This window comes from Volvox carteri, assembly GCF_000143455.1.
Source record: "Volvox carteri f. nagariensis unplaced genomic scaffold VOLCAscaffold_23, whole genome shotgun sequence".
NCBI classification, from domain to species: Eukaryota; Viridiplantae; Chlorophyta; class Chlorophyceae; order Chlamydomonadales; family Volvocaceae; genus Volvox; species Volvox carteri.
In genome coordinates, this window is record NW_003307566.1 from 1,738,780 (window position 1) to 1,762,359 (window position 23,580).

Genomic DNA, 23,580 nt, shown 5'->3' on the forward strand with positions numbered 1-23,580 from the left:
ACGGGTAGGGAGGGTGGAAGGGTTAGGGGCAGCGAGAGGAAAACGCTGAATGGCTGCGGGAGAGAGGTAGCTGCGGGCGGGGGTACTGCCGTATTGTTGGGTGGCGGGCCGCAGTTCGTATCCTAAATATCTCAATCAGGTTTCGTGTTTCGTGTTGCGTGGCGGGTAAAACTTTGCTGCTTACAAACATACACCTGGCAGTCTGAGTCGCGGTCGGGAGCACACAAGACTAACCGACTTGTGCTGTGTGCTCCCGACCCTTGCGCTGTGTTTCGGCTTCGGCCCCCGGCTCTCGCGGCCCACAGTGTAATCTATGTCATACACACATACACACATACACACATACACACATACACACATACACACATACACACATACACACATACACACATACACACATACACACATACACACATACACACATACACACATACACACATACACACATACACACATACACACATACACACATACACACATACACACATACACACATACACACATACACACATACACACATACACACATACACACATACACACATACACACATACACACATACACACACACATACACACATACACACATACACACATACACACATACACACATACACACATACACACATACACACATACACACATACACACATACACACATACACACATACACACATACACACATACACACATACACACATACATTACTTAGGGTTGGGCTGTTTTGGCGTTGATTGGTCTAACCTAGCCGCACCATACTGCGACCACAGCCCTGACCACTACCGCTACCGCTATCCGAAATCAATAACGGCTACGTCTACCTGTCATATTAAGTTTGACACGACAAATGTCGCAAATTAAAGTTTGAACCGACAATTCAAACCGGTTGGAGGACAGCCCGGGCCACAAGGCCGCAGACTGCCAAGATGTTAAGCGGAATGTTAAGCGGGAAGAATTTACTCCTTTCGAGCTCAATGCCGTGACGTTACCGAAGGAGAAGATATTCATGCTCGGTCCGGAGACATGGGATTTGGTCGCACCTTGGCCGCCGGGCCCCGACATTTCGGATGTCTACACTCAGGGCCATGGATGACTAGCGGAACACATCATTCCTAAGTTGGCATCATAGGCGAAATCAGGGGACCTTTGAGGCTTTGAAAGGGCCCGCAGTGGCGAATCGGCGCACCTTCCCATTGAAAGGCAATCGCATTGGGATGGAGCCGCCAGTCGCGATGCCACTGGGCAGCTGGGGGCGGCTCACCGACAGCGAGCACATGAAGGTGGGCCGCCTACAGCTAGGCCAAGTGGAGCTACACCCCGACCGGGAGCCGGTGAATGTGGAGCTAACTATCAAAAGCCTAGACAAGACGCTCCCACGTCGGTGGGAAGTAGTGTCGGAGCTACCCGATTGGGATAACGCGCCAGGGAGTTGCAGCCTTCCTTCCCCGTGATGGCATACAGCAGGGTCAGCGGAGGGCAATGGAAGAGGGAAGAATTCGGATCCCCTTTCAAACGCCCCTTCCAGGCTGACAAATGGGTAGTTGAGCTACCGGCAGGAAGCTTCAATTTCCCGGCGGAGCTCCCCTATACGTATGGCACGCCAGGGGACGGTACCCATTCCACCGGGACCCTGGTCGCGACCAAGGTGCCCTTGGCGATGGAAACAACCCCCACTATAATTGGTTGCCTACCGCCAGTGGCACGCAAGGGGGCTCAGCCAGAATTGGCGCAGATCCCCGGGGGCAGGCCCCCGGCCAGAGCTATGCTGGGACGGTAATAAGTGCCACATGTGCTGGCATCGCAAGGACCCGGAGGGGGCCCACCGCCACAGCGACATCCAAGGGCCCCCCTTGGGAAGAGCTAACACCCCCGTTATGGCAAGTCACATATGGCAGGGCCACCGCCAATGCCGCCCCTGACAGCATTCAGCGGCCCTACACACCCTGTGCACCACCCTGGAACCCCGGGACCAGCGATGGAGCCGCAAATGTGGATGCAGGCTGCGACAGTGGCCTGGATCCTTACACCAGCTGCAGTGGAGGTGGGCTTCCCAACCCCCCCCCACGGCCCCCACCGCCTCCTCCTCTACCACCGCGGGACCCAAGGGAGTACGGCAGCGGCAGGGGAGTATATGGCGGCGGTAACACCGCTAACCACCCGAGCAGCATCGTGGTCCGAACCACCGATAAGTGAAACGGAAGTGCTCGCGGCAGTAGTAGCCGGGATAAGAGGCTCACTGGCAGCAGGGATTGGGGCAGCAAAGGCGGCCCAGCCTTGCAGCCCGGTCCCAGCAGCAGCAGAGCCGCTCCACCCCAGCCCAACAGCAGTGACAGCAGCGGCAGCAAACCTACCACCCAACCTCGCGAGAAGAACAACACAGAGGGCTTTGCCCCCGGGGATGCAGGCTGGATACTGCACAGGGAAAGAGGGGCAAAACGACATCCCTACACGACCAGCCCACAGCCCCTCAGAAATTGGCCACAAAAGAAACACTGGGGGCAACACCATACCGTGCAGCCAACGCAACACCTGGAGCCAGTACGGCTGCCAACGTAACCCCAGCACCGCCAACTGCACCCACACACTCAGTTCCAGGACTGGAGACATCACACACGGAAGTGGAAGCGGAGCGGACCCAGGCGGGGTCGGACCTGGCGGACGAGGAGATGGCAATTGAGCTGGTTGAAGATGCTGCAGCCTTTGGTGCAGCCCCAGCCAGACGCAGCAATGGCAGCGGGGTCCCAGGAGAAGCCAACCCCGGACTGGCTGTATCCCCGATGGCCAAGCCACGATCTGACCAGCCCAAAGAACTCCTACATTACGGCTCAGAGGAAGAACAGATGGCACGGAGCTGTGCACGGACAGCAAAGGTGAGGATGGAAACACCCCTGGCCGACGCCAACCTATACTCGGTGCTGGCTGAGCTGAAGGGTGATGAGGAGACCCCCACCACCATGGGCTTAACCTCACCCCTACCCACAATTGTGAGGGGAGCGCCAACGGCAGCACCAACGGGGGGAGGACCAACAGCAGCACCAGGTCCAACCGCATCCCATGTGGAGAACCCCACTGTGGACAGGGGGCCCGCAACCCTGCCTGCTTTCGGGGATGGAGCCCCGGGGCCAACACCACCGCTGGGAGCATCAGCATGAGCACCCAGTGAAATCCAGCCCAACAAGACACCTCAACCTACGCAGGCACCGGCATTCAAGGGGACTCCATCCAAGCCGCAGAACCAGGGAGTCACAAAGAGAATCCGCAGGCCAGACCTGACAGGGGAGGCCAGACACGCGTTCTTCCTGGCCCGGGCAGCTCACAAACAGTCCGCAGATATGGCCCAAAGGAACCACCGACACACAAGGAACAGTTGGAAACCGGCCTCAAGGGGCAGAAGCGGAAGTATCAGAAACAAACGGCAGAGGGGAAACGCAAGGTGGTTATCAAATCAAGGCCTTGGCGATGAGCCAATGACAGCTGAGATAGGCAAGGAGGACATGGAGATGGAGACCGAGACCGAGGTGGTGAGCTTCCCAGCCCAGAGCCTGGTCCTACACCCTCCTGCCGACTCCCAGCCCGGAGACCACCGCACTGCCAACCCCACCCAGCTGTGCTAAATGGCAACGACAAATGCTAACAAGCGCCAACAGGGCGCAGTGAGGGGACGGCCCCTGCGAATTGCAACACAGAACATGCAAGGCCTGCTGGCCAAACACAAGGGCATTGCTCAGGGTTCTTCACCAGGGTACCCAAAAACTTCGGTCGTGCCCGAAACCCCCTGAAAACCTATCGGGGCCCTCCCCGAAAATTTCCCTGTCAGGCTGACAGCTTTTTCGGGTACCCCGAAACTGTTTGAAGCGGTTTTCGGGGTAAAGTTTAGCTGGATTCTATCGTAACATGCTCGGACGGCAGAAGTAACAAGTGTTTTTGACTTTTTTAAGGAACATGGCGCCTGGGAGCAATCGTTCAGGCATACGTGCGATATAGCCGCAACGCACATTTGTACCCGGGGCTGGCGAGCGGCGGCAAGCTCGTGGTCCAACTCCATCCACACGGGGGTGGGTGTCCTTACCCTTATCCAGCAAGACCTAACAGCTATCGTAGAGCCAAAGCCTTCCACCCCGAGTGTGCAGGGCCGGTTTAAAAGCTGCCTGATCTGCTGCGGAGGACACCGCATCCACGCCTGAAACATCTTGTCCCCACCGGCACCACACACAGGGCAGCAGCCCTCAGACAGCGAACTGATCTGCAACGTCCTGGCAGCAACTGCCATACAGGCAGATGCAAGCAGTGTCACACCACCCTTAAATGGCCGGGGATTTCAATTTCGTCGAAAACCCAGCATTGGACTCCGCGGCAGGAGAGGATGGACAGAGGGGAGATGGCTCCATAGCAGACATACTTTGTGAACATACTTAAGGCAGGCGGGGCAGAGGTTAAGGCCTGACTTCTGCTCCCAGTCGACCCAGTCGACCCGGGTTCAAATCCGCCTGCCGGCTCCTCGGGTGTTTGAGGAGTGATGAAATGGGAGGTGGCCCCCCATCTTATGGGCGGTGAAGGACGTGATAATATCAACTTGCGAGCTGACCAGGTACTAAGTTGATGCGCCGTTGATCCGCTAGATTTGGTTGGATGCTGGTGGTGAGTTGCCGAACCCAACGAATACATTCTGAAGTCGGATGGGGTGACGGATTAGGGTGCCCCTCTAGCAGGGGAGAGCAGGGACTGCCCCGGGAAAGGGGGCCGCTGGCGAAGTTAACCACCCTGTAACAACATACATACTTTGTGAGCTGGACCGCTCATGATGGACAGCCACCACCACCTCCATCCCCAGCGCCATGATTACTCCTATCTCTACCGAGCACCTAGCCCAAGAGGTTCCCGTTCGGATAGCGTCTACGTGGATCAGGCCGTGATGCCGTATGTCGCCCGAACGGAGATGATTATCCAGCACACCCCACCGGACCACCAGCCGATGATCCTACACTTGCTGCCCTGCCGGGTTGGTCTGGGGATCCGCAGGGTGCACATGTCCTTAGCGACGCATGAAGACCTGGAGACCACGTCTGCAGAAGGCAACCCTGCTGACCTGATCGATTGATGGCTCGCGTTCAAATGCCGCCTTGCAGCCCCCACAGATCAGCTCAACAGAGCCGCACAACATTGCAGGCTGCGACCGGGAGCCCGGGCACAAGCAGCCCTACCAGCACTTCAGCAGGCATGACAAGGAGTCAATGCAGAACCCAGAGCACAGCAGCCGCTGCAGCAGCTGCTGGAAGCACAGGCGGCACTAGCGCGGGCCCACCGAGAGGACTGCTGTAAGGATGCAATGGTGGCCCGAATCCACTGACTACATGGGGGTGAGAGGCCGAGCCCAGCCATGACTGCGTTCATCCACGCCCAAACCGCCCAAACCAGCAGCCGGCGCCCGGCGCCCTGCAAGCCCGATCTGGCCGCCATGTGACCAATCCTATACAGCTGCCCCAGGTGGTTGCGGATTTCTGGGGTGAAGTGAGCGGAGCTCCCAACTACATTTGCCCCCAAGCCCAGCAGGAGGTGCTAAGCTCCCTGGCGGCCGCCAACATCTCGATACCCGCAGAGGCGCATGAGCAGCTGGGATCCAGAACCATCACGGCCACCGAGTTACGAAAGGCAGTTAAGAAAAGCCAGCCTGGCAAGGCCCCGGGGTCGGACGGCATCCCAGCCGACATCTACAGGAAATTCTGGTCGGCCATTGGCACCACCATGGCGGGCCTGCTCACCGCCATAGGCTCGACGGGACAGGTGCCGAAGGGCTTCTTGGAGGGGGGGGGTACTGACGGTGCTCTACCAAAAAGGCGACCCCAAGCTCCCCGGCAACTACCGCCCGATCAGGCTGCTATGCTCGGACTACTGGCTGCTCACCAAAGTGCTGTGCTGGAAAACCGATTAGGCCCGGCCCTGGGGCAAGTCATCATCTCCGAGCGATCCGCCTTCCTGCCCAAGCGCTTCATCGGGGCTATTCCTGTGCCATCTGTCTCATCTTCTTCAGAAGCAAATACAGACAGACACGTCATACATGGAGGATTTAAGGTTCCTTAAACACCGTATGATGTGTGGGACAGGGGGGTCATATCTTCACCCTGCGGCCGCTACCCGGCAAATCCTGCATTCCCCGGTAATTTGGGGCACCCTTATCCAGTCACCCTAATCGACCTCACAGTAGATCGCTCAGGTTCCGCACCCACCACCGGCATCCAAGGGAATCTGCCGGGTCAACGGCGGCTTAATTCCATCCCTGGGCAGCTCGCAGATCATCTTTGTCCTAGGTCACTACCTTCAATCACCTAGTGTCGCTTATGACTACCACCATCAGAAGTATTTTAACGACCCCGACAGGTCTCGATCCCGAAACCTCTGGAGGCATCGGTGTGTGCATTACCAGTAGTGTGTATACGTATCTGCTCTGATTTAATTACGCTCCTTGTCATACGTACAGGGTCCTTTCTTGCAGGGAGGTAAAACTTGAACCCCTTGGTGAGCGACCAGGGGGCCCAACTGGGTTCGGGTTCAGGTTGGGGTTCGGGTTGTGCTCTTGTGACCGACCGGCCCTGCCCCTAGCTGTGCGTGGTTTTGTTTTTCGAAAAGGTCTGAGAGACCAGCAGCCGCGCTGCGCTCAGGCACTTCAAAAGCCCAGGCGAGCGGGGCGGACGGCAACGTCCCCATTCGGGGGCCACAATAACGACAGTTGACTGTCCGTGGGGGCGCCCCCCGCGGGGCTTTTACAGACGGCCCCTCCTCCACTTGTGCGGAACTCGTAACTAAGATAACACACGGGTCATATGCATTATGGTGGTAGATCGGCCGCAAGGTCGATGTACCACCATGCACTCGCGGCGCCATTCAATCCTCATTCCGTCAGGTGGAGGAGGTGGAGGAGGTGGAGGTGGAGGAGGTGGAGGAGGTGGAGGAGGTGGAGGAGGTGGAGGAGGTGGAGGTGGAGGAGGTGGAGGTGGAGGAGGTGGAGGTGGTGGAGGTGGAGGAGGTGGAGGAGCATCCTTTCACGTGAAGGACGCGACCTGGCGGAGCTCCGGAACCCATCGTTGTTAATTGCGAACAAATTGATTCGTGTGTTTGTGGGCAGCCTCATCGTGGGAACCGGGGTTGCGGTCAACTATCGGCCTGTACGGCTGTACGGGCCTTAGGCCATATATATATACAAACATACGGAGAGGCAGGTGGCTGGCAGAAGTTAATGCCTGACTTCTGCTCCCGGAGGTTCAAACTCGCCTGCCTGCCCCTCGGTGTGTGAGGGGTGTTGAGTTGGGAGGTGCCCCCCCATCTTGTGGACGGTGTAGGACGTGATTATATCAACTTGCGAGCTGATCAGGAACTAAGTTGTGGCGCCGTTGATCCGCTAGATTTAGTTGGATGCTGGTGGTGAGTTGCTAGACCCAACGAATACATTCTGAAGTCGGATGGGGTGAATGGATTTGGGTGGCCCTCTCGCAGGGGAGAGCAGGGAACTGCCTCTGGAAAGGGGGCCGCTGGTGAAGCTATATCACCCTGTAACATCACACGGAGAGTTTCCCTTGGAAATGCTTGGGGGAGGAGAATGAGGGAGGAACGCCTTTGACTTGTGAGTATGCACTGCTGAACCTTCCAGGACCCCAGTATGGAGGTGAAGTCTTCAGTCATCATCACTGTTTTTGGGCGAGGCCCCGGGCGTGAAGCGCCATTCGGGGGCCCGAGCCCCCTAGGTTCACTGCTGTCCGTCCGTCCGTCAGTCAGCCAGTCCGTCCGTCAGTCATGGTGTAACATTTCATCTTATTTCGCCCCGATTAAAATTGCGTCTGAAAGCTATATTAATTCTCTATTGATAGACCAATGGAATGGATTCAGATGAATTTGTGGGCGAAGTTAGCTTCCTAACATATTAACTTTCATATATCGCCCCGCTTTCAATTGCGTCGGAAAGCTAGTCTAAATCTCTATTGATAGACCAAGGGAATGAATTCAGATATATCTGTGGGCGAAGATGGCTTTCCAGGGTGAGATTAATTTCCATATCTCACTCCGCTGAAGATTGCATGTAAAAGCTACATCAATTCTGTATCGGTTGGCCAAAGGAGAACATTCAAAGACATCGGAGCGCGAAGATAGCTTTCAATGGCTTCGAGTTTGATTTCCCCTCACGCCGCAGCCCTTGCCTCTGACGTCGTTGCATGTCCCTTTCATTATAGATTCATAAGCAAACGGCAGGATCCTTTACGGGTTGGTTCGTTCATGCTCGGTAACTTTAGACCGACCCATGGCAAAACTCCCTCCTGGCGTCTCGCTCGTGCCTGTTTGATTGTTGTCCTTCTTAATCTCTTCTTCATTCATTCAATCAAAGTTCAACGAAGTGTGCCTTTGCGACACACCATCAGCTTTGCCGCTGCACTCCGACTAATGTGTAATTGGAACGATCCCCAAATGCGTCCTGGCTGGGAGCGGACAACAATTGGTCCATGAAGCACGGGCACTTTCACGCGCCTTGAACTGCCAGCCAGCAGAAGGGCCGGCGTCGAACATGGATGCAACGGTAGTACCTACGTATCGGGCAGTCCCGACTCATGGATTTGGCGCAGCCGCAATGACACTCCTGCTTTGTGTAAATCATTCCACGGATTGTCGCATCACGAGAAGGCAAACTGTTCAGTCAATAAAATGATTATGCTATGGCGGCTGCGCGCTTGCGACGATCCAGACAGGTCTACACCGCCGTCGCAACTCTGCCGACCTTTATTGTTTGAGGATTTCAATAACAAGTGTGTACTCCAAACGTGGCGGCGTTCTTGTGCTTGCACTCCTATGCCGTACGGACTGCCCTGCGAATCAAACGGGGGTCAAGTGGCTGCACAGGGGCCGAGCCCCTTTTTGGCTTTGAAAAGCCTGCCCCCTAGTTCTGTTGGCTTTGTTGCTGGTTCTGGTTTCTGCGATTGATGTTGATGTTGATGTTGGTGTTGGAGATGTGACCTGCTTGCGAACCAGTATGTGGGTAGGGGGGCCTCACCTCCACACGCCCCATCACGCTATTGTCCAACCCCCCAGTGCCGTGGATTGCATTCACGCCTAGCCCAATCGCGCCGTCCTGGGTTCGTGAATGATGCCGTACCACCTCCCCAACCTTGCAGGATCCTTCACAAATATCGCCCGTGCTTTCTGTATCCCTTCCCCTCGACCTTAAAACCACCAAAACCAAAATCAACACACGTTGCTGTGTCGTACACGTGCCCTTTCTTCCTCCTTGAGGTTCTCTCGCCTCAAGCCCTCCCGCCTTCCTGGGTTGCGGCTTTCAGGCACGGGCCTCCTTTTCATCCATAATCGATCACTTGCGGGTCCATTTCATCATTCCCGTCCTTAATTGACGATATTCCTTAATTAACGCCCGAACCCTTTTTCCTCCTTTTCCCTACCCATTTTGTAATACCCTGCTTAAGCTGCCTGTGAAGCTGCTTTTCCGGGATGTGATTGCGGGCGGGGTGGGGACTCCAGAATGTAGTACGGCATCTGGGATCCGGCTGCAACACGTGACGAGGTCAACGGTGCAAGCACTTACGGACATCCCCCGCCCACTGCAACGGTTGCGTCGAGCGGGGTCCGCTGGCCAAGGGGTGAGGGGGCCCCATCGCCGGAGAGGAGGACGTGCTGGGAGAGCTCTTGTCAAGACGTAGTGCTGGGGCGTTTTGCGACTAAGAGCATTAAGGCTGCTCTTGCCCAATACCAAGACACCCGCGAACAAGGGGCTGTAAGGCTATAGCTGCTCTTCGGGCCCAAGATATGATAAGTCCGCGAGCCACAGCGCCTTCCCAAGAAGACATTTCCCCCGCGGGATGAACAACGTAGCGGAGTGCATATATTTGTGATATTTCTGCGACCTCGCAAATCTATCCGTGCTTCGACGCTTGTGATGTTTGCTTTAAACGACAGAAAACAGACACGGACATGGACACACCTCCACCCACGCAAAACACACAGACTCACACAGACTCACACAGACTCATACAGACAGACTCGCATAGACTCATACAGACATGCAAACCTGCAAACGTACATTCACATTCACAAACCGACATTCGCACAGACATACAGCACTGCGCACAGATATGTATACACAAGGCTACATACAGGGCACATCACCCGGTTACTCACGTTAATGGGACTCTTTATTTGGGCAAAAGGGTCGGACGCCGGTAAGGCCTCGTTGCGATACGCCTTCATGCCGCGCGGGATATCGTACCCACGGCATCCCGAGGGTCCAGAGTCCGCCAGTACCGCATCAAGCAGCGCCCCGAAGCTGTTGAACGTCACGTTGTCGGGCCGCTGGGTCGCGCCATCGATTAGCACCAATGTCGCACCCTGTCGTACATACTGCGACAGCTGGATCGGCTTCCACAGGTTGATTTGAGCGCGCTCCGCGTCGAGGTACGATACTTTGCCGTTAGCGATGATTACGTAAGCGCTGTACGCAGCCAAGTAGTACAGAATGGGCTGCCGCTGGGTGATGGTCACCTTGGACGGTTGAGATCGCACCCTAATGATGTCCGTTATGCTGTTGACTCGGTCTATGCTCTCCGCCACGTCAATGTTGCCGTAAATGCAAACTGTTGGATCTGTTAGGTGTTCGTGACGGTTGGCCGTTGGGGGTTGGGTTTCAAGGCCGCCAAGGTGGTACATGGGCGAGCAGACGGGCGGGCGGGCGGGCCAAATTATTTACTGACTAGGAATGTCGTTGAGCCTTGTGTTGGTGGAATGAACTGGAAGAGATCATCAGGGTAGGACCTTTTAATGCTGGACAGGACAGGCTACTGGTGAATCGGGAAGGGAGGGAGGGGAGGGCCCTGGACGACTGTGACGGAAGGTTGAACCCAACCCATATTGCACAGCTCCATTCAGCCCCACCCTCTTCTTCAATGCAAAGTAATGGGGACAAGACTTCAGCCCATGGAGGTGGGATGCATTCTAAGTTGCAGTTGCTTTCACAGGGAGGATCGCGTGGCAGGGGACTAGAACTAGAATCAGGCAGTTTGCGAGCTTCAGATTTTCCAAGTGCGGGGAGGTCCCCGGGGCAAGAAGGGATTTGAAATAAGGCTTGTTCGTATTTAAGGAAATTCGTTTATCCAGGAATTTCGATGATGTTCCCTTTTCACAATCGCGCTTCGTTGTCGCCTCCAACTGAACATGTCCATCCTTCCTATGCCTTGGCAACAGGCGACAACAGACTGGCAGCGCAGCTTCCTGTACCAAATCCGATTGATCTCCTTACTTCACTGAGTATTGCATAAGTCGATTGAGGTGCTCTCTCATTTCGGCCCCTCGGGACGTTATTGCTGCGGTCGCTTGCTTACGGTTACGCGTCACAGCGGAGATGTAGCTAACGACGTAAGTGGTTCAAATCATTTACTTGCATACTCACCTGCTAATGTTACGCTTGAATTAACGGCTAGCCATGCGGCGATAAGTAAAGTTATGCTCCACGATAGGCTCCATCGGCATGGTCGGCCAGGGCGCTTGCATGGCGTGCAAGCGCAACCTTCAGTCACCATCACGAATCGCGTTTTTTCAATACATTAACTGTTCTGAATCTAGAATTCTGTCGAAGTAAGTATGGATGCAGAATGGCTTTTGAGTGCCAAGGGCCTAGAAGCCCCAGAACCTTGAAGGCACCGAGATAGTTGACGGTGACAGAAGACTAATTGGCTTCTATGATCTCTCAATACAATCTGATGTTGCAGGAGCGATGAATTGATGGATTCATCGCCCGCCACCAAAAGTCGGTTACCTCGTATTGCAACCTACTCGTAGTACATGCGAGCACAGGAGCCGACTAACATGCAATCCCTGACAATTCATTCCTGTATGTGCAAAGATGGACATTAAGTCTTTTCTACTGCCCATCAATGCGCGCTTAACGACGTGGCAAAGAGACGCGCGGATGAGCGTTCGGATTGAGTTGCATATTTTGAATAACAAAACACAAATAAGTATGGAGGATCATTCGTTAAACCTACACTCATCAACACCGAGTCTTATACTTGATGCTGGGAAATCCTGAGTTAAGCTTTGGATGGAGTTAGGTATACGTGTATAAAGATTTGTGCTTTACAAATCACTGCCTTCTTTCAAAAAGTTTATGTTGTGACATTATCTCAAAACTTAGCTGGCTACAACCGTGCAAGCGCTAACCTGGTGTTTGCAGTAACCACCCTAGTCAAAGGTTGACCATCGCTGGCGAACATGTAACACTTGCATACGTTACGCCTACATTTTAAAATTATCTAAATGCAGTCATTATTCATTTTAATGGTGCAAAGATGCGATGCGGCTATCGTTGTGGCTTTGGATGGACGATGCGCTAACCGTCGCTTCATTTAATATTCCCGATTCCTGGCACTGCATCCCCAAACATCATCATAATCATTCCATCAATGTACCTGCTAAGTTGCAATTACACGCGCAACTAAGTTTTTGCGTCGATGGCTTGGCCGGAAGGGAAAAACATCCAAATGCCGGTGCTAAGCAATTCGCGTTATAACTCTTTTTTCTAGTTACACATTTCATTTAACTATCTGCGTAGCTTCAAGCCCTAGCCTGCATAAACCTTCGGTCTCTGGATCCGTTGGTCGACGTTGCACAAGACCGTCCTTTCCCAATCCTTGCAGCGAACTCTATTAAGCATAGGAAATATGATCCTATACTTAACAGTTTGTTTAGAGGCTTCATTTCGTGAGCATGTGTGTATCGACACAAAGGCTGCCGTGGGATTAGCTCAAGGCCGCTGTCCAGTTTAGTACCGTTCCCCTGGCATTCGCTCCTATCCAAAGATCGCAATATGACATATATCGGTCTCGCTGAACAGCTTTCCTTCCAGCGACTAGCCATACCGCCTCGCCTCGCATGCGCATCGCGTAGCACATGCCTAAGTCCTGGTGCCAGTGTGCAGACCCCCGTGCTTCTGGAATATCATCAGATCATTCCTCACAGTCCTGCCCCCGTTCCACGCGGGAAGGCGCAGCCTTTGCAACGCACGCAGCACAAGACCGTACCGGCCCTTGCAGCGCGCTCCGAATTAAACGAAGGTTGGGATTGCCCTGAGCTGATGCAGCTGATTTGGCCAGTTTCGTCTTATTCTTTCTCATCCTTTCGCAGCTCCATTTTTTAAATTAAAAGCCTTCACGCGCACGTTCTTACAGACCTCTTCACTATGGTCTCTCTTCTCGCCGAGGGTAACCTCATTCGAACATCGAAACATCGGCATACCGGCCGCGTCCGGGCTCGCTGCCACACACTCTTCACAATTAAAATCCACCTCTCGCACCGCGAATCACTCCTAACATCCCTGCGATGTAGACACCCACGCCCACCCACACCCCCACACACCAAAGATATATAGCCGCCGCCGCAACAACACGCGTCTGTTGCGGATTCACAAAAGCGTCAGCAAAAGGAACGGCCCTCAACAGGTTCATTGAAACCCCCAACCATCCAATACAACGCAACTATAAAATCAGTACTTCAATATATAGGGACGGATATAAGCGATATTCCCTCCTTATCACCACACACGGCTGTAATGTCGTGTAAGTTCGTGCAACCAATCCGTCGCCCCCTCCGGAGCTATCCCAGCCCTCCTTTCCTCCCATAGTAATTACTCCCACAACCACGCACCACCAAACCCACAAACGTACATACATACATACATATGAGTATAAGTGCATACCGGACACACGTACAAGCATATGCACCAGATACCCCATGGGATCTTCCCAACACCCTCCCCCTTTGTGGGTGGTGGGGGACCTCTAGAGGCTCCAACCGGGCCGCTACGAGCCCTGGACACGACGGCGTGCGCTCCTCAGCGTACGACATTACAACACATCCTCCTCATTTACAGTCACAAATGTACGGCAGGTGCTGTATCAAAGATGAAGTGCCATTGGTGTGGTGGTGGTGGTGCATTGCCAGTTGAAAACGTCTATGTCACAACCAGCCACATCACACCGGGCGCATTGGGCCCCACCCCACCCACCCAACCACCCCCCCCACGGGATTGCCGCGGGGGATGAAACGGCGACAGGCGTCGCGGTTGGTTGTTATTGTTGTCGTCGTCTTCATGGCGGCACGCAAGTTCTTTATTGGTTGTCGTACATGGCGGCAGGAAGCCGACGGTAATGCAAGAGGCTGTATCGCTCTGCACCACCGCAATCCCCCCCATGTGTCCCATGGGCTCCCCATGAGTGTCACGTGCATATGTGTGTGGGGGTGTGTGGTTGTGTGTGTGGTTGTGTGTGGGTGTGTGTCTGTGTGTGGGTGCGGGTGTGTGGGGTGGAGCTCATCAAGGCAGACAGAGGCAAGTGACGACCGCAAACACCCGCTTGTTGACACAGCAGATCAACAAAGCAACGGCACCAACGGCAGCATCAGAAAGCAGCTGCAGCTGCAGCAGCAGCTCCCCACACCCACACCACACCCCAGCTCGCCGGGATGCACACACCACCCCCGCAAACCTCCTTCAGCCCCACCCACCGCTGAAACCTCACACACACACGCAGGTGCGCCCGTGCCTCACACCACATCACATCACATCACGTGCCACCGACCTACACCAACTCGATATCGCTCTTGTGTTGACGTCGCTCGCGCTGCTCCGCCACGACCTCGGCCGCGGCCACGGCTGATGAATCATGTGTCAACAATTTCCGCACAATGAATCAAAGCGCACGAGATCGCAGTGTACATCGAAATGCACAACGGTTCATCAACGAGACCTACACCTTACGACAATGTTATATGTGCTTATTATGCCGTACAACAGTAGCGCTGAAGCGCCTCAGAGCTCAGACCGGCTGCCAGTCCTCATCCACGGCAAGCACTTCATCCAATTGCGAGACTGGAGAACTCATGGACAATAGCAATACCGTTTTTTTCGACACAGCAGTAGCCGGGCGGCCGCCGCCGGGCCCCCGGACGGGAGTCCCCACGCCGCCGCTGCCGCTGCTGCTTATCCGGCCGCTGCCGCTGCTAGTAAGGCCACCGACGCCGATGCCGGCAGGCGGTCCCGATGACAGCATCTTTGTCGGCGACGCGCTGCGTGGCGGCGGCGGCGGCGGGGTCGCCCCGCTGCCGCCGCCACCGGATGCCGCTGCCGCCGCCGCCGCGGCGGCGGCGCTGGCAAGTGCTTCGGCTTCCTGCAGCACCTGCAACCCGCCGCCACCGGCAGCACCAGCGGCGGCGGTAAGGGCATGGTTCAGACCAGAAGCCGCCCTTCGCATAAACGCTGGACTGGTACCACCCGCACCTCCGCCGCCGCCGGGCCCGTTGCCGCCACCGGCCGCGCTCATCCCGACACCGCCGCTGCCGGCACCACGGAGCGCCCAGGCGGACTGCGGCCGCAGCGCACCGCCGCCGCCGGCGCCGGCAAAGCCAGATGTCCATCCACTGGCGGCATGCTGCTGCACTGCCGTATTGGGATGCGAGTACGGCTGCGCATGGCCTGCTGCCTGTTGCCTGCCGCCGTAACCCGGCAGGTTTGACGTCCCTAGCTCCAGAACCCGCCCGACCACCGATGCCGAGCTGGGCCGCATAAGCATCTGCTGCTGCTGCTGTTGTTGCTGCTGGGAAGGGGACGATGAGGAGGAGAAAGATGCAGGCGAGGAGGAGGAGGAGGAGTTCTGTGCACCGCTGGACGTTGATGAGACGGTCCTTCCGCCGCTGCCGGCGGCAGGGCGCGCACTGCCGCGGCCCGCCCGGGCGGCGCCGCTGGCGGCTGAAGCGGCCGCAGCGGCGGCGCCGCCGCCACCTCCCGTCGCTGATTCCGCCAGGACCTTGTTGATCATGTCCTGCACCATGGACCCCAGCGCCGGTGCGCCGCCGGATATGAGCTGGTTTATTCGCTGCTGCGCCGTCACTGCCTCCGGCGCCCGACTCAGGCTGCCCACTGGCGGCTGCAGACCGCTACCGCCAGTGCTACTGCTCCCGCCCACGCCGCCACCACTGCCACTGCTCGCAGTCTGCATGATGGATCCTGCGCGCTGGATCAGCGCTGATGCGTCGCCGCCGCCACTGCTTGCACCTTCGACAGCGTCGCCGCCGCCACCGCCGCCGCCGCCGCCGGGCGACGGCGGCGGCGATACGCCCAGTGACAGCAGCCTCTCCTCCGCAGCCCGGACTCGCGCCAGCAGCAGAGCTATGCGTTCGTCCTGGGCGGTGATGGTTCGTTCTGCCCTCGTGAGCTTCTGAGTTGCTAGCAGTAGCGCCGCCTTCACACAGGGGGGGGGGTGGGGGTGGTAGGGGGAACCGGCGTGTGCCAACACAGACAGGACATCGGATTGTGGCCCGGATTGCGGGGTTGCGGACACATGTGAGGTGGTGGGTGCATGTCTGGGCGGTGGTTGGGGACTGCGTCGGGTCGTGTTGGAGAGGAAGGAAAGGTGCTGCGCAACGCAAACGGCTGCTGCGGCGGAAGAAGGGCGACGAGAGGTAGCTGGCGGGGGGCCCTCAAGCCCCCGGGCCCCATACGTACGGAAGACCCCCCCCCTGCCGAACCTCCCCTCCCCCGCCCCCAAGGGTGAACCCCCGCCCACCTGCAGCTCCTCCAGCCGACTGCACTCGGAGCGGCGCTGGGCCTTCATCGTGGCGGCGTCACTGGCGGCCGTGTCCCGCTGCTCGGACAGCGCCACCACCTCGTCCAGCAGCCGCTGACGGTGGGAGCGCTCGGCGGAGAGCTGCACACAGGAACATGAGTGTATGTGTGAGGGGGAGAGAGAGGGGGAGAGACGAAGTGTGTGTAAACCTTAGGAAGGAAAGCACCGCGTGGGTGTGTGAGTACACGCGTGTGCGATTTTTGATTGATCTGACGAGCTGCGATGCTGCCGAGAACAAACCAAAGTGAGTGCACAAACAACTGTGTGATACCGATGTGAGCTCCGCGATGCAGCGATGTGAGTGTGAGTGTGTGTGAGTTAGTGTAGATGAGTAGATGAGTGTAGGTGGGTGGGTGGGCAGGTAAGTGTGCAAAAGAGAGAGAAAGGGGGGAAGACGAGGTTATGAGAGGAAATGGGAGGGGAATGGGGCTCCGAGGGCCCGGATAAACACAATCTGTACGACGACGACTCCGTGTGTCTCAAGCAGACCCCCCGGAAAACCTCACGATGACGACGCGCGAAACCGGACTGCACCTAGATGGCGGATGGCAGCCTGGAGAACAAATTATTACTCAAGAGCCTTACTAGGAAACGCTTTTTACTAGCGCCCCAAAAGTTGTTACCTACGGGATATTTCCATTTGAAGGACCTGGCGCACCCTTCCACACCCACCCAGCCACCCCCGCCTACCTGCTGGTTGGCCGCCTCCAGCTGGGCCCGCAGCTCCCGCACCTCCCCCGCCGCCGCCCCCCCCTCCCGCTGCAGCCGCTCCGCCATCTTGTGGAGCTCGGCATTGTGGCCCTTGACAGACTCGCCGTGACGAGCCAGCTCGTCCAACTGTACGGACGGGACGATATGCGAGGTGGACACAAGATATGGACACATACGTACCGACAGGTATTTTGTCACCCAACCTACCACCACAGCTCTAACAAATCTCCCCCAAGCCGCCCTCTCCTCCACACGGAGGGGGAGGTTAACCACTTCTCTCCACAAGCCGCGCTTGCCAACATTGAGCTCTGACCTCATAATAGCCGATACCAAAACCCCCACCCCAGCCCACCAGCACTCCTCCTCGTGGAACCTAGGGTTTCACTGTCAACCGTTCGCTCCACTAACTCCCCTTCATTATCTCGGGTCTCCGTTCACCCTCAGTACATACACACATAAATACATACACACATACATGCATACATACACACATGCATACACACAAACATACACACACACCGCAACATCACAGGCGCCAAGGGGCCCCGGCCGCCGCAGCGGCACGTCACCGTCCTGCACCGTACTGGCACCGTACCATAACACCAACCAACATAGACGCAACAACAGGGTAAAGGAAAACTTGAGAGCATCCTCCCGTCGCGAAAGGTCACGTCGCCCCACACAGGCGACCTTCCCTCTTACCCCTCACATATCATCACATGCCATCACATCGCGCGCCACATCACGTCACGTCCCCCGCACCTGCTGTTTGACTTTGGCCACCTCCGCCTGTGCCGCCTCCAGAGCAACCTGGCCATGAGGGAGGGGGGCGGGGGAGGGGTGGTGGGAGGGGAAGGCAGAGCCGGGGTTTTGGTGGAGGGGGTTAAGGGAAAGCGGCGGCGGGTGGGATAATCGGTTTGTGTGGACCCCCAGGGGGCGGAGCAAGCTGCACAGCGATGTATACATGATGATATTCTTCCCCAGCGCATCACCGCCGCAATCGCCATCTCCCCCACATCGCGGCTCCGAAGTTCATCATGCAACACACGTGCACTCACTCACTCACACACACGCACACGGCAGACAGACAGACAGACAGACAGACGGACCTGCGTCTCCGCTAGCCGTGCTCCCCGCTGCGCCGCCTCCGCCCCCGCCGCCGCCGCCTCCCCCTCCGCCTGCGTCAGCGCCACCTGCAGCCGGGCGCAGCGGTCCTCCCTGGAGGCCAGCTTGTCCGCCAGCTCCTGAAGCTTCTCCTGCTGCTCCTTCACCTAAAGGGGGAGAGGCAGGACGCATTGTGTGTGGGGGGGGTAGGCCCACCATCACATGATGGTGCAAAGTCACGAGAAGGAAACAACCGCCCATTGACGTCCTGAAAGGTGGGGGGAAGGGATAAAGACAACCCACTGGCGAATGGAGCAGATACCAGGAGGGGAAAGGCGAAGCACGAACGAGTGAAGCTGCTGCCAAGGAAAGAGTGTACAAGAAGCAGAACTGACCAGTAGGCGATGGGGGGAGGAGACGGGACTACGGAGAATCATATGAGTTCCAAAAGAGCAGGACACCAACACACACAATGCCGACCAAGGTGAGAGGCACGCAAGCAGGCTGCGTCAAGCAGTGTGGGCCAGTAGACAGGACCGAGGTGGTGTTGGGGCGGGGTGGCCGTTGTGGCGGTTGTGGCGGTTGTGGCGGTTGTAGTATCGGTTGTCGTTTTTGTTAAGGTGTACAAGATGCGTATGTTTGTTTGCATGGGGAAAGCAACCCCCTATAAAACCAGCCAACAAACCACCAGATAGACAGACTGACAGACAGACAGACAGATAAGACAGATTCACTCACCAGGTTGGTCAGCCGCACCGTGGCGGCAGGATCGCCCGTGCCCGGGCGCACTCCCCCGCCGCCACCGCCAGGCCCCACGCCCCCCGCCGCCACCGTCCCCCCGCCGCCACCGCCGCCGAAATCCAGCCTCAGCGTCTTGGCCTGCACCAGCGTGCCCAGGGCCTTGACCGCGTGGGCGTCATCCATCAGCTGGTTTCGGAGCTTCTGTGTGGCTGCCAGCTCCTCAGCGAGCCGCCGCCGCTCAGCATCCAGTTCGTGGTGGGCGCTGCTGAGGCGTGCACAGGCCTACGTACGTGTGCATGTATGTATGTATGTATGTATGTATGTATGTATGTATGTATGTATGTATGTGCGGGCGCGGGGGGGGAGAGGGAACTGTGGCAGACTTCTAATACAAGAAGTATGAGGGTTGGCTGTCGGGGTCTCTAAGGCCACCGAATAGGCCTAGGGTCTCTGGTGAACGGCGAAGCGGCTGCAAAGAGAGAGAGGTAAACAGCCGGACGGGCCACGTCATTTCGTGTGGCAAGCAGGCAGGCAGGCGGGGAGGTGGAAAGAAGCGGGGGGGGGGAAGAGGGGGGGAGGGAGTGTGCGTACAGGTGTACAGAGGTCAAAACACACACGCACACGCACATACACACACACATACACACACATACCCAGATTTGCCCCATCTCGTCACCCCACCCATCCACTGTCCGCACTTCCCCCAATCCCCCCCCTATCCGTTTGATTCAAGTCTTTGCGATGCTTCCTTCCTCCCCCTCCTCCACCTCCTCTGTCACCTCAAACTTTTCGTCCCGCATGGCGTTCGCGTCCCGCTCCCTCCTGGCGGCCAGCTCCCTCGCCGCCTCCAGCTCCCCCCTAGCTGCGCTTAGCTCCTCAGCCAGCCGCCGCTGCTCCTGATCCAATGTGGAAATCCTGGAGGAGGGGGAAGGGGGGGCAACGGAGGGGGTTTAGCTGAGTGCGCGTGTGGGGAATATACATTGTATATAAATACAATGTAGTATACTGATATCATTATTGTTATGATATTTCGCATATGTTGGTGATGCGAAGTACGCATCAACTGCAGACGCGCCAAGCATCCTTCCCATCTCTCAGCCACCCATACCTGGCTGCAAGCTCCGCCCGCTTCCGGTCGCTCTTTTCCACCGCCGCCGCCGCCTCCCGCCGCGCCGCCGCCAGCGCCGCCTCCGCCTCCGCTAGCCGCCGCCGCAGCGACTCCGCATCCCCCTCCGCGCGCCGCCGTGCAGCCACCGCTTCATCCACCTCCCGCCTCGCCGCCCCCTCCCGCGACACCGCGGCGTCAAGCTTTCCCTGCAGCTCCCGTACCACCGCCGCCTCCGCTGCCGCGGCGGCGCTGCGCTGTCGTACCTGCCCCTCCAAATCCAGCACGCGCGACCGCGTCTCCGCAAGCCGAGCAGCCGCCTCCGCCGCCTCCTTGGACGACCGAGCCAGCTGCGAGTGCAGCTCCGAAACCAGCCGCCGCTCCACGTCAAGCTTTTGCCGTACATCCTCCGCTGCTGCCGCGGTGGACTGCAGCCGTCGTACCTCCGCCTCTGCTGCCGTCAACCGGTCCTGCAGGGCCTGTTGCGCCTTGCGCGCCTCCGCCGCCTCAGAATCAAGCTGTACGACACGCGCCCGCAGCTCCGCCGCCTCCGCCACGGCGTCTACCGCCGGCTCCCCACGGCCCTGTGTCTGGCAGGCTCGGGTGCTCGTGGTGGGCTTGCGGCTGGTGGTCTGGGCCTCCTGGCGGGGGATGGGGACATGAACAACAACAACAACAACATAGCAACCTTGCTCGCGGTTAGCATACCGGTGGCCGTTTCTGATCCGCTGTAACCACCACTAAGCCGTTCACTAAAAAGTCCGAATCATTAAAAATTCGAATTAGGTAGGAAAAAAGAAAGATAGAAAAGAAAGGTAGAGGAGAAAGTAACGAACGTCCTGCCACCCGGGCGAGTGCGAGGAGGGGGAATATAATCGGAACCAGCGGACCAGCATGTGTCGACTGAGGCGGCGGGAAGCGAGGGAGACGCCGGCGCGCGGCTTAGTAACCAAAGTCCCTAAGTCCGAAGTCCCCTGTTCCCTCCCTTGCCCACGCCGCCACGCTCGCTTCAATAACCCCCTCCTACCTTAACATAGATACCCCACCCCACCATGCCACGCCACCACCTTCCCTTCCCAACATCCCTAGCTTTCAGTGAGTCTTTTTCCCCCCCAACAAACACCCTGACTACCCTTTCCAGTGGGTAGTCAGTGGCCCCAGCCCCACCTACACTTCTCCCCCCTTCCCCCCTTAAATCCCCCCCATTACACCCCCCCCCAAAACACCCCCCCACATCCCCGTCCCACCCCAGCACCCTACCTGCAGCTGCCACCGCAGTTCCCCCGCCGCCGTCTCGGAAGCTTCCAGGCGCTTCTGGGTCGCGTCCAGGCGGCTCCGCAGCACCCCCAGGTCCGAGGTGAGGGCGCTGATCTGCCGCAGGAGGGCGGGGTCGTGCGGGGGCGCGGAGGAGGGCGTGCTGGGCCCTGTGGGGGAGACAGCGAGGGGGGGGGAGACGAACCTCGAATGAGTGAAGCTGCTTGCTGCCAAGGAGAAAGCGGGGGGGGGCCCAGAGCGCGGGCAAGGGGACCAACGAAGGGGAGGGGGGCCCGGGGTTACACGACGGGGCAGTGCTTGGTGCAAAAGCCGCCACATGGGAACAAACACCGACGTGCCACTGCACATACGGGGATAAGGGACACAACTGCCGACACCGTAAGGCGAGGGGGGGTAGGGGGAATGAAGGCGCGGTGTATCTGTGTGTGTTTTTGTGTGGGAGGGAGGCTCCCTGGGAAACAGGGTCATGAGCGCTAAGGGGCGAACAGGTATTGCAGCATATGATGTGCTGTCAGGGCACATGGGGAGGCAGTTCTCAGCCGCCGCGTACTGCTTGGCTCTCCGTCTCAAACACAAAACACAACAAGAGCTGGAGAGAACGGGACAACCCAACCATTTCCCCATTACTTGGATCTCTACTAACCAACTGAAACAACCGCCCACAAAACCACCGGTCAGGTCGGGTATCACCCGCGCCACTGATGCCACTGAACGTCGGTTGTATAGGGTTTTAGGGTTTCTAGGTTATAGGGTTTTAGGGTTTATAGGTTGCGCGACAATAAGGTGCCGCGGCAAAGGACACAAGGTGCGCTCCACGGACGGCCCCCCCCCTCGGATCGTGACAGGGCGACACACGCACCATGCAGCAGCCACCCCTTCCTCACCCGCGCCCACACCAGAGCACGACGCCCTTACCCCATACCATCCCGACTTACGCGATGGCTGCAGGGAGGGGCTCCCAGGACGCGGTGTGCCTCGGGAGCTAGGTCTGGCGATGTTGGCCTGGAGCTCCGAAACCATGTTGCGGAGCAGCGTGTTGTCCGCCTGGTGAGGTGAGAGGGGAGTGCGGGAGGTGTACAAGTAGCGTGCGGAGGAGGTTGTAGGAGGGTCAAGAAGGGTGAGGCGGCGGCCACACGTAAACCTTTATCCCTTCTCCTCCTCCCCCTCCTTCCCCCTCCTCCCCCTCCTTCCCCTCCTTCCCCCTTCCCTTACTCCTGCGCGTCCATAGCAGCTCCACGTCTACGTCCCAGTAACATTGCGGTGGCGTCCTCCAAAGGTTGCATCATTGCGGCAGATTCAATATTACAAATGCAGTCTTTACGTCCTAAGAACACTCTAAAACAATCAAACTGTGTTACGATGGCGGGCTGGCCGAGCAAGGCTGAGCCGGTGTGGTGAAGAGGACGCACCTCCGGGAGATTGCTGTCTTGATTAGGAATCGGGCGTAGTCGTCCTGTCGTGTTGTCTTGTGTAATGATATCTATTCCTTTGGCCCCACCCCCACCCTTACCCCAAGCACTTATTTCTCGAAGACCTCAGCCGCCAGCACTCCCTCATTTACTTTACTTACCATTGCCGAGTCCAGCTTGGCCTGTGTGTCCGCCAGCTGCTGCTCCGCGGCCCGGCTCCTGGCGGTCCTCCCCGCCAGCACGGCCTGCAGCTCACTTAGCCGCCGGCTGGCCGCCACCAGCACACCTGCCGGGGAAAGGTCCTGGACCGCCAACGCCGATGCCGACGCCTGCGGCAGGGCCCCCGCGGCCGCTTCCGGCGGCGGCAGCTGCGCCGCCGTCGGTAGGCCTGCGGAGTTGGCGCCGCGACCGCGAGCCACGGGGGCGCTCTGTATCCGGGAGTTGTGTGCAGCAGGAGATGCGGCTGTGGTGGTGGAGCCAACGTCAGGGCCAACAGGAGGCCGGGTGCCACGGCTCGTGGTTGCGGCGCCTGTCGCCGCCGCAGGCGGCGCCTCCGGCGCGGCCGTGGCGGCGGC

The 23,580-nt window shown here is 57.8% G+C and overlaps 2 protein-coding genes across 2 annotated transcripts in view; both read right to left on the minus strand.

Moving 5' to 3' along the window:
* Window positions 1–8,826: 8,826 nt before the first annotated feature.
* On the minus strand, window positions 8,827–10,694 carry VOLCADRAFT_92010 (uncharacterized protein; the record flags this gene model as incomplete). The annotated part of the gene is made up of 3 exons (XM_002951425.1): window positions 8,827–8,845; window positions 9,577–9,620; window positions 10,170–10,694. 3 exons carry the CDS (start codon window positions 10,692–10,694, stop codon window positions 8,827–8,829), a joined length of 588 nt encoding a protein of 195 aa, XP_002951471.1.
* A 4,160-nt stretch (window positions 10,695–14,854) lies between these two features.
* The window catches only part of VOLCADRAFT_92011 (uncharacterized protein), a gene marked incomplete at both ends in the record, with an annotated part of 10,821 nt that continues 2,095 nt past the window's right edge, over window positions 14,855–23,580 (minus strand). Inside the window, 11 exons of the mRNA XM_002951426.1 lie at window positions 14,855–16,276; window positions 16,601–16,741; window positions 17,351–17,497; window positions 18,134–18,181; window positions 18,481–18,642; window positions 19,214–19,498; window positions 19,984–20,131; window positions 20,325–20,962; window positions 21,582–21,745; window positions 22,532–22,640; window positions 23,167–23,468. Of these exons, the coding sequence (XP_002951472.1) occupies window positions 14,855–16,276; window positions 16,601–16,741; window positions 17,351–17,497; window positions 18,134–18,181; window positions 18,481–18,642; window positions 19,214–19,498; window positions 19,984–20,131; window positions 20,325–20,962; window positions 21,582–21,745; window positions 22,532–22,640; window positions 23,167–23,468 (3,566 nt within the window). The remainder of the gene's footprint in view (window positions 16,277–16,600; window positions 16,742–17,350; window positions 17,498–18,133; window positions 18,182–18,480; window positions 18,643–19,213; window positions 19,499–19,983; window positions 20,132–20,324; window positions 20,963–21,581; window positions 21,746–22,531; window positions 22,641–23,166; window positions 23,469–23,580) is intronic.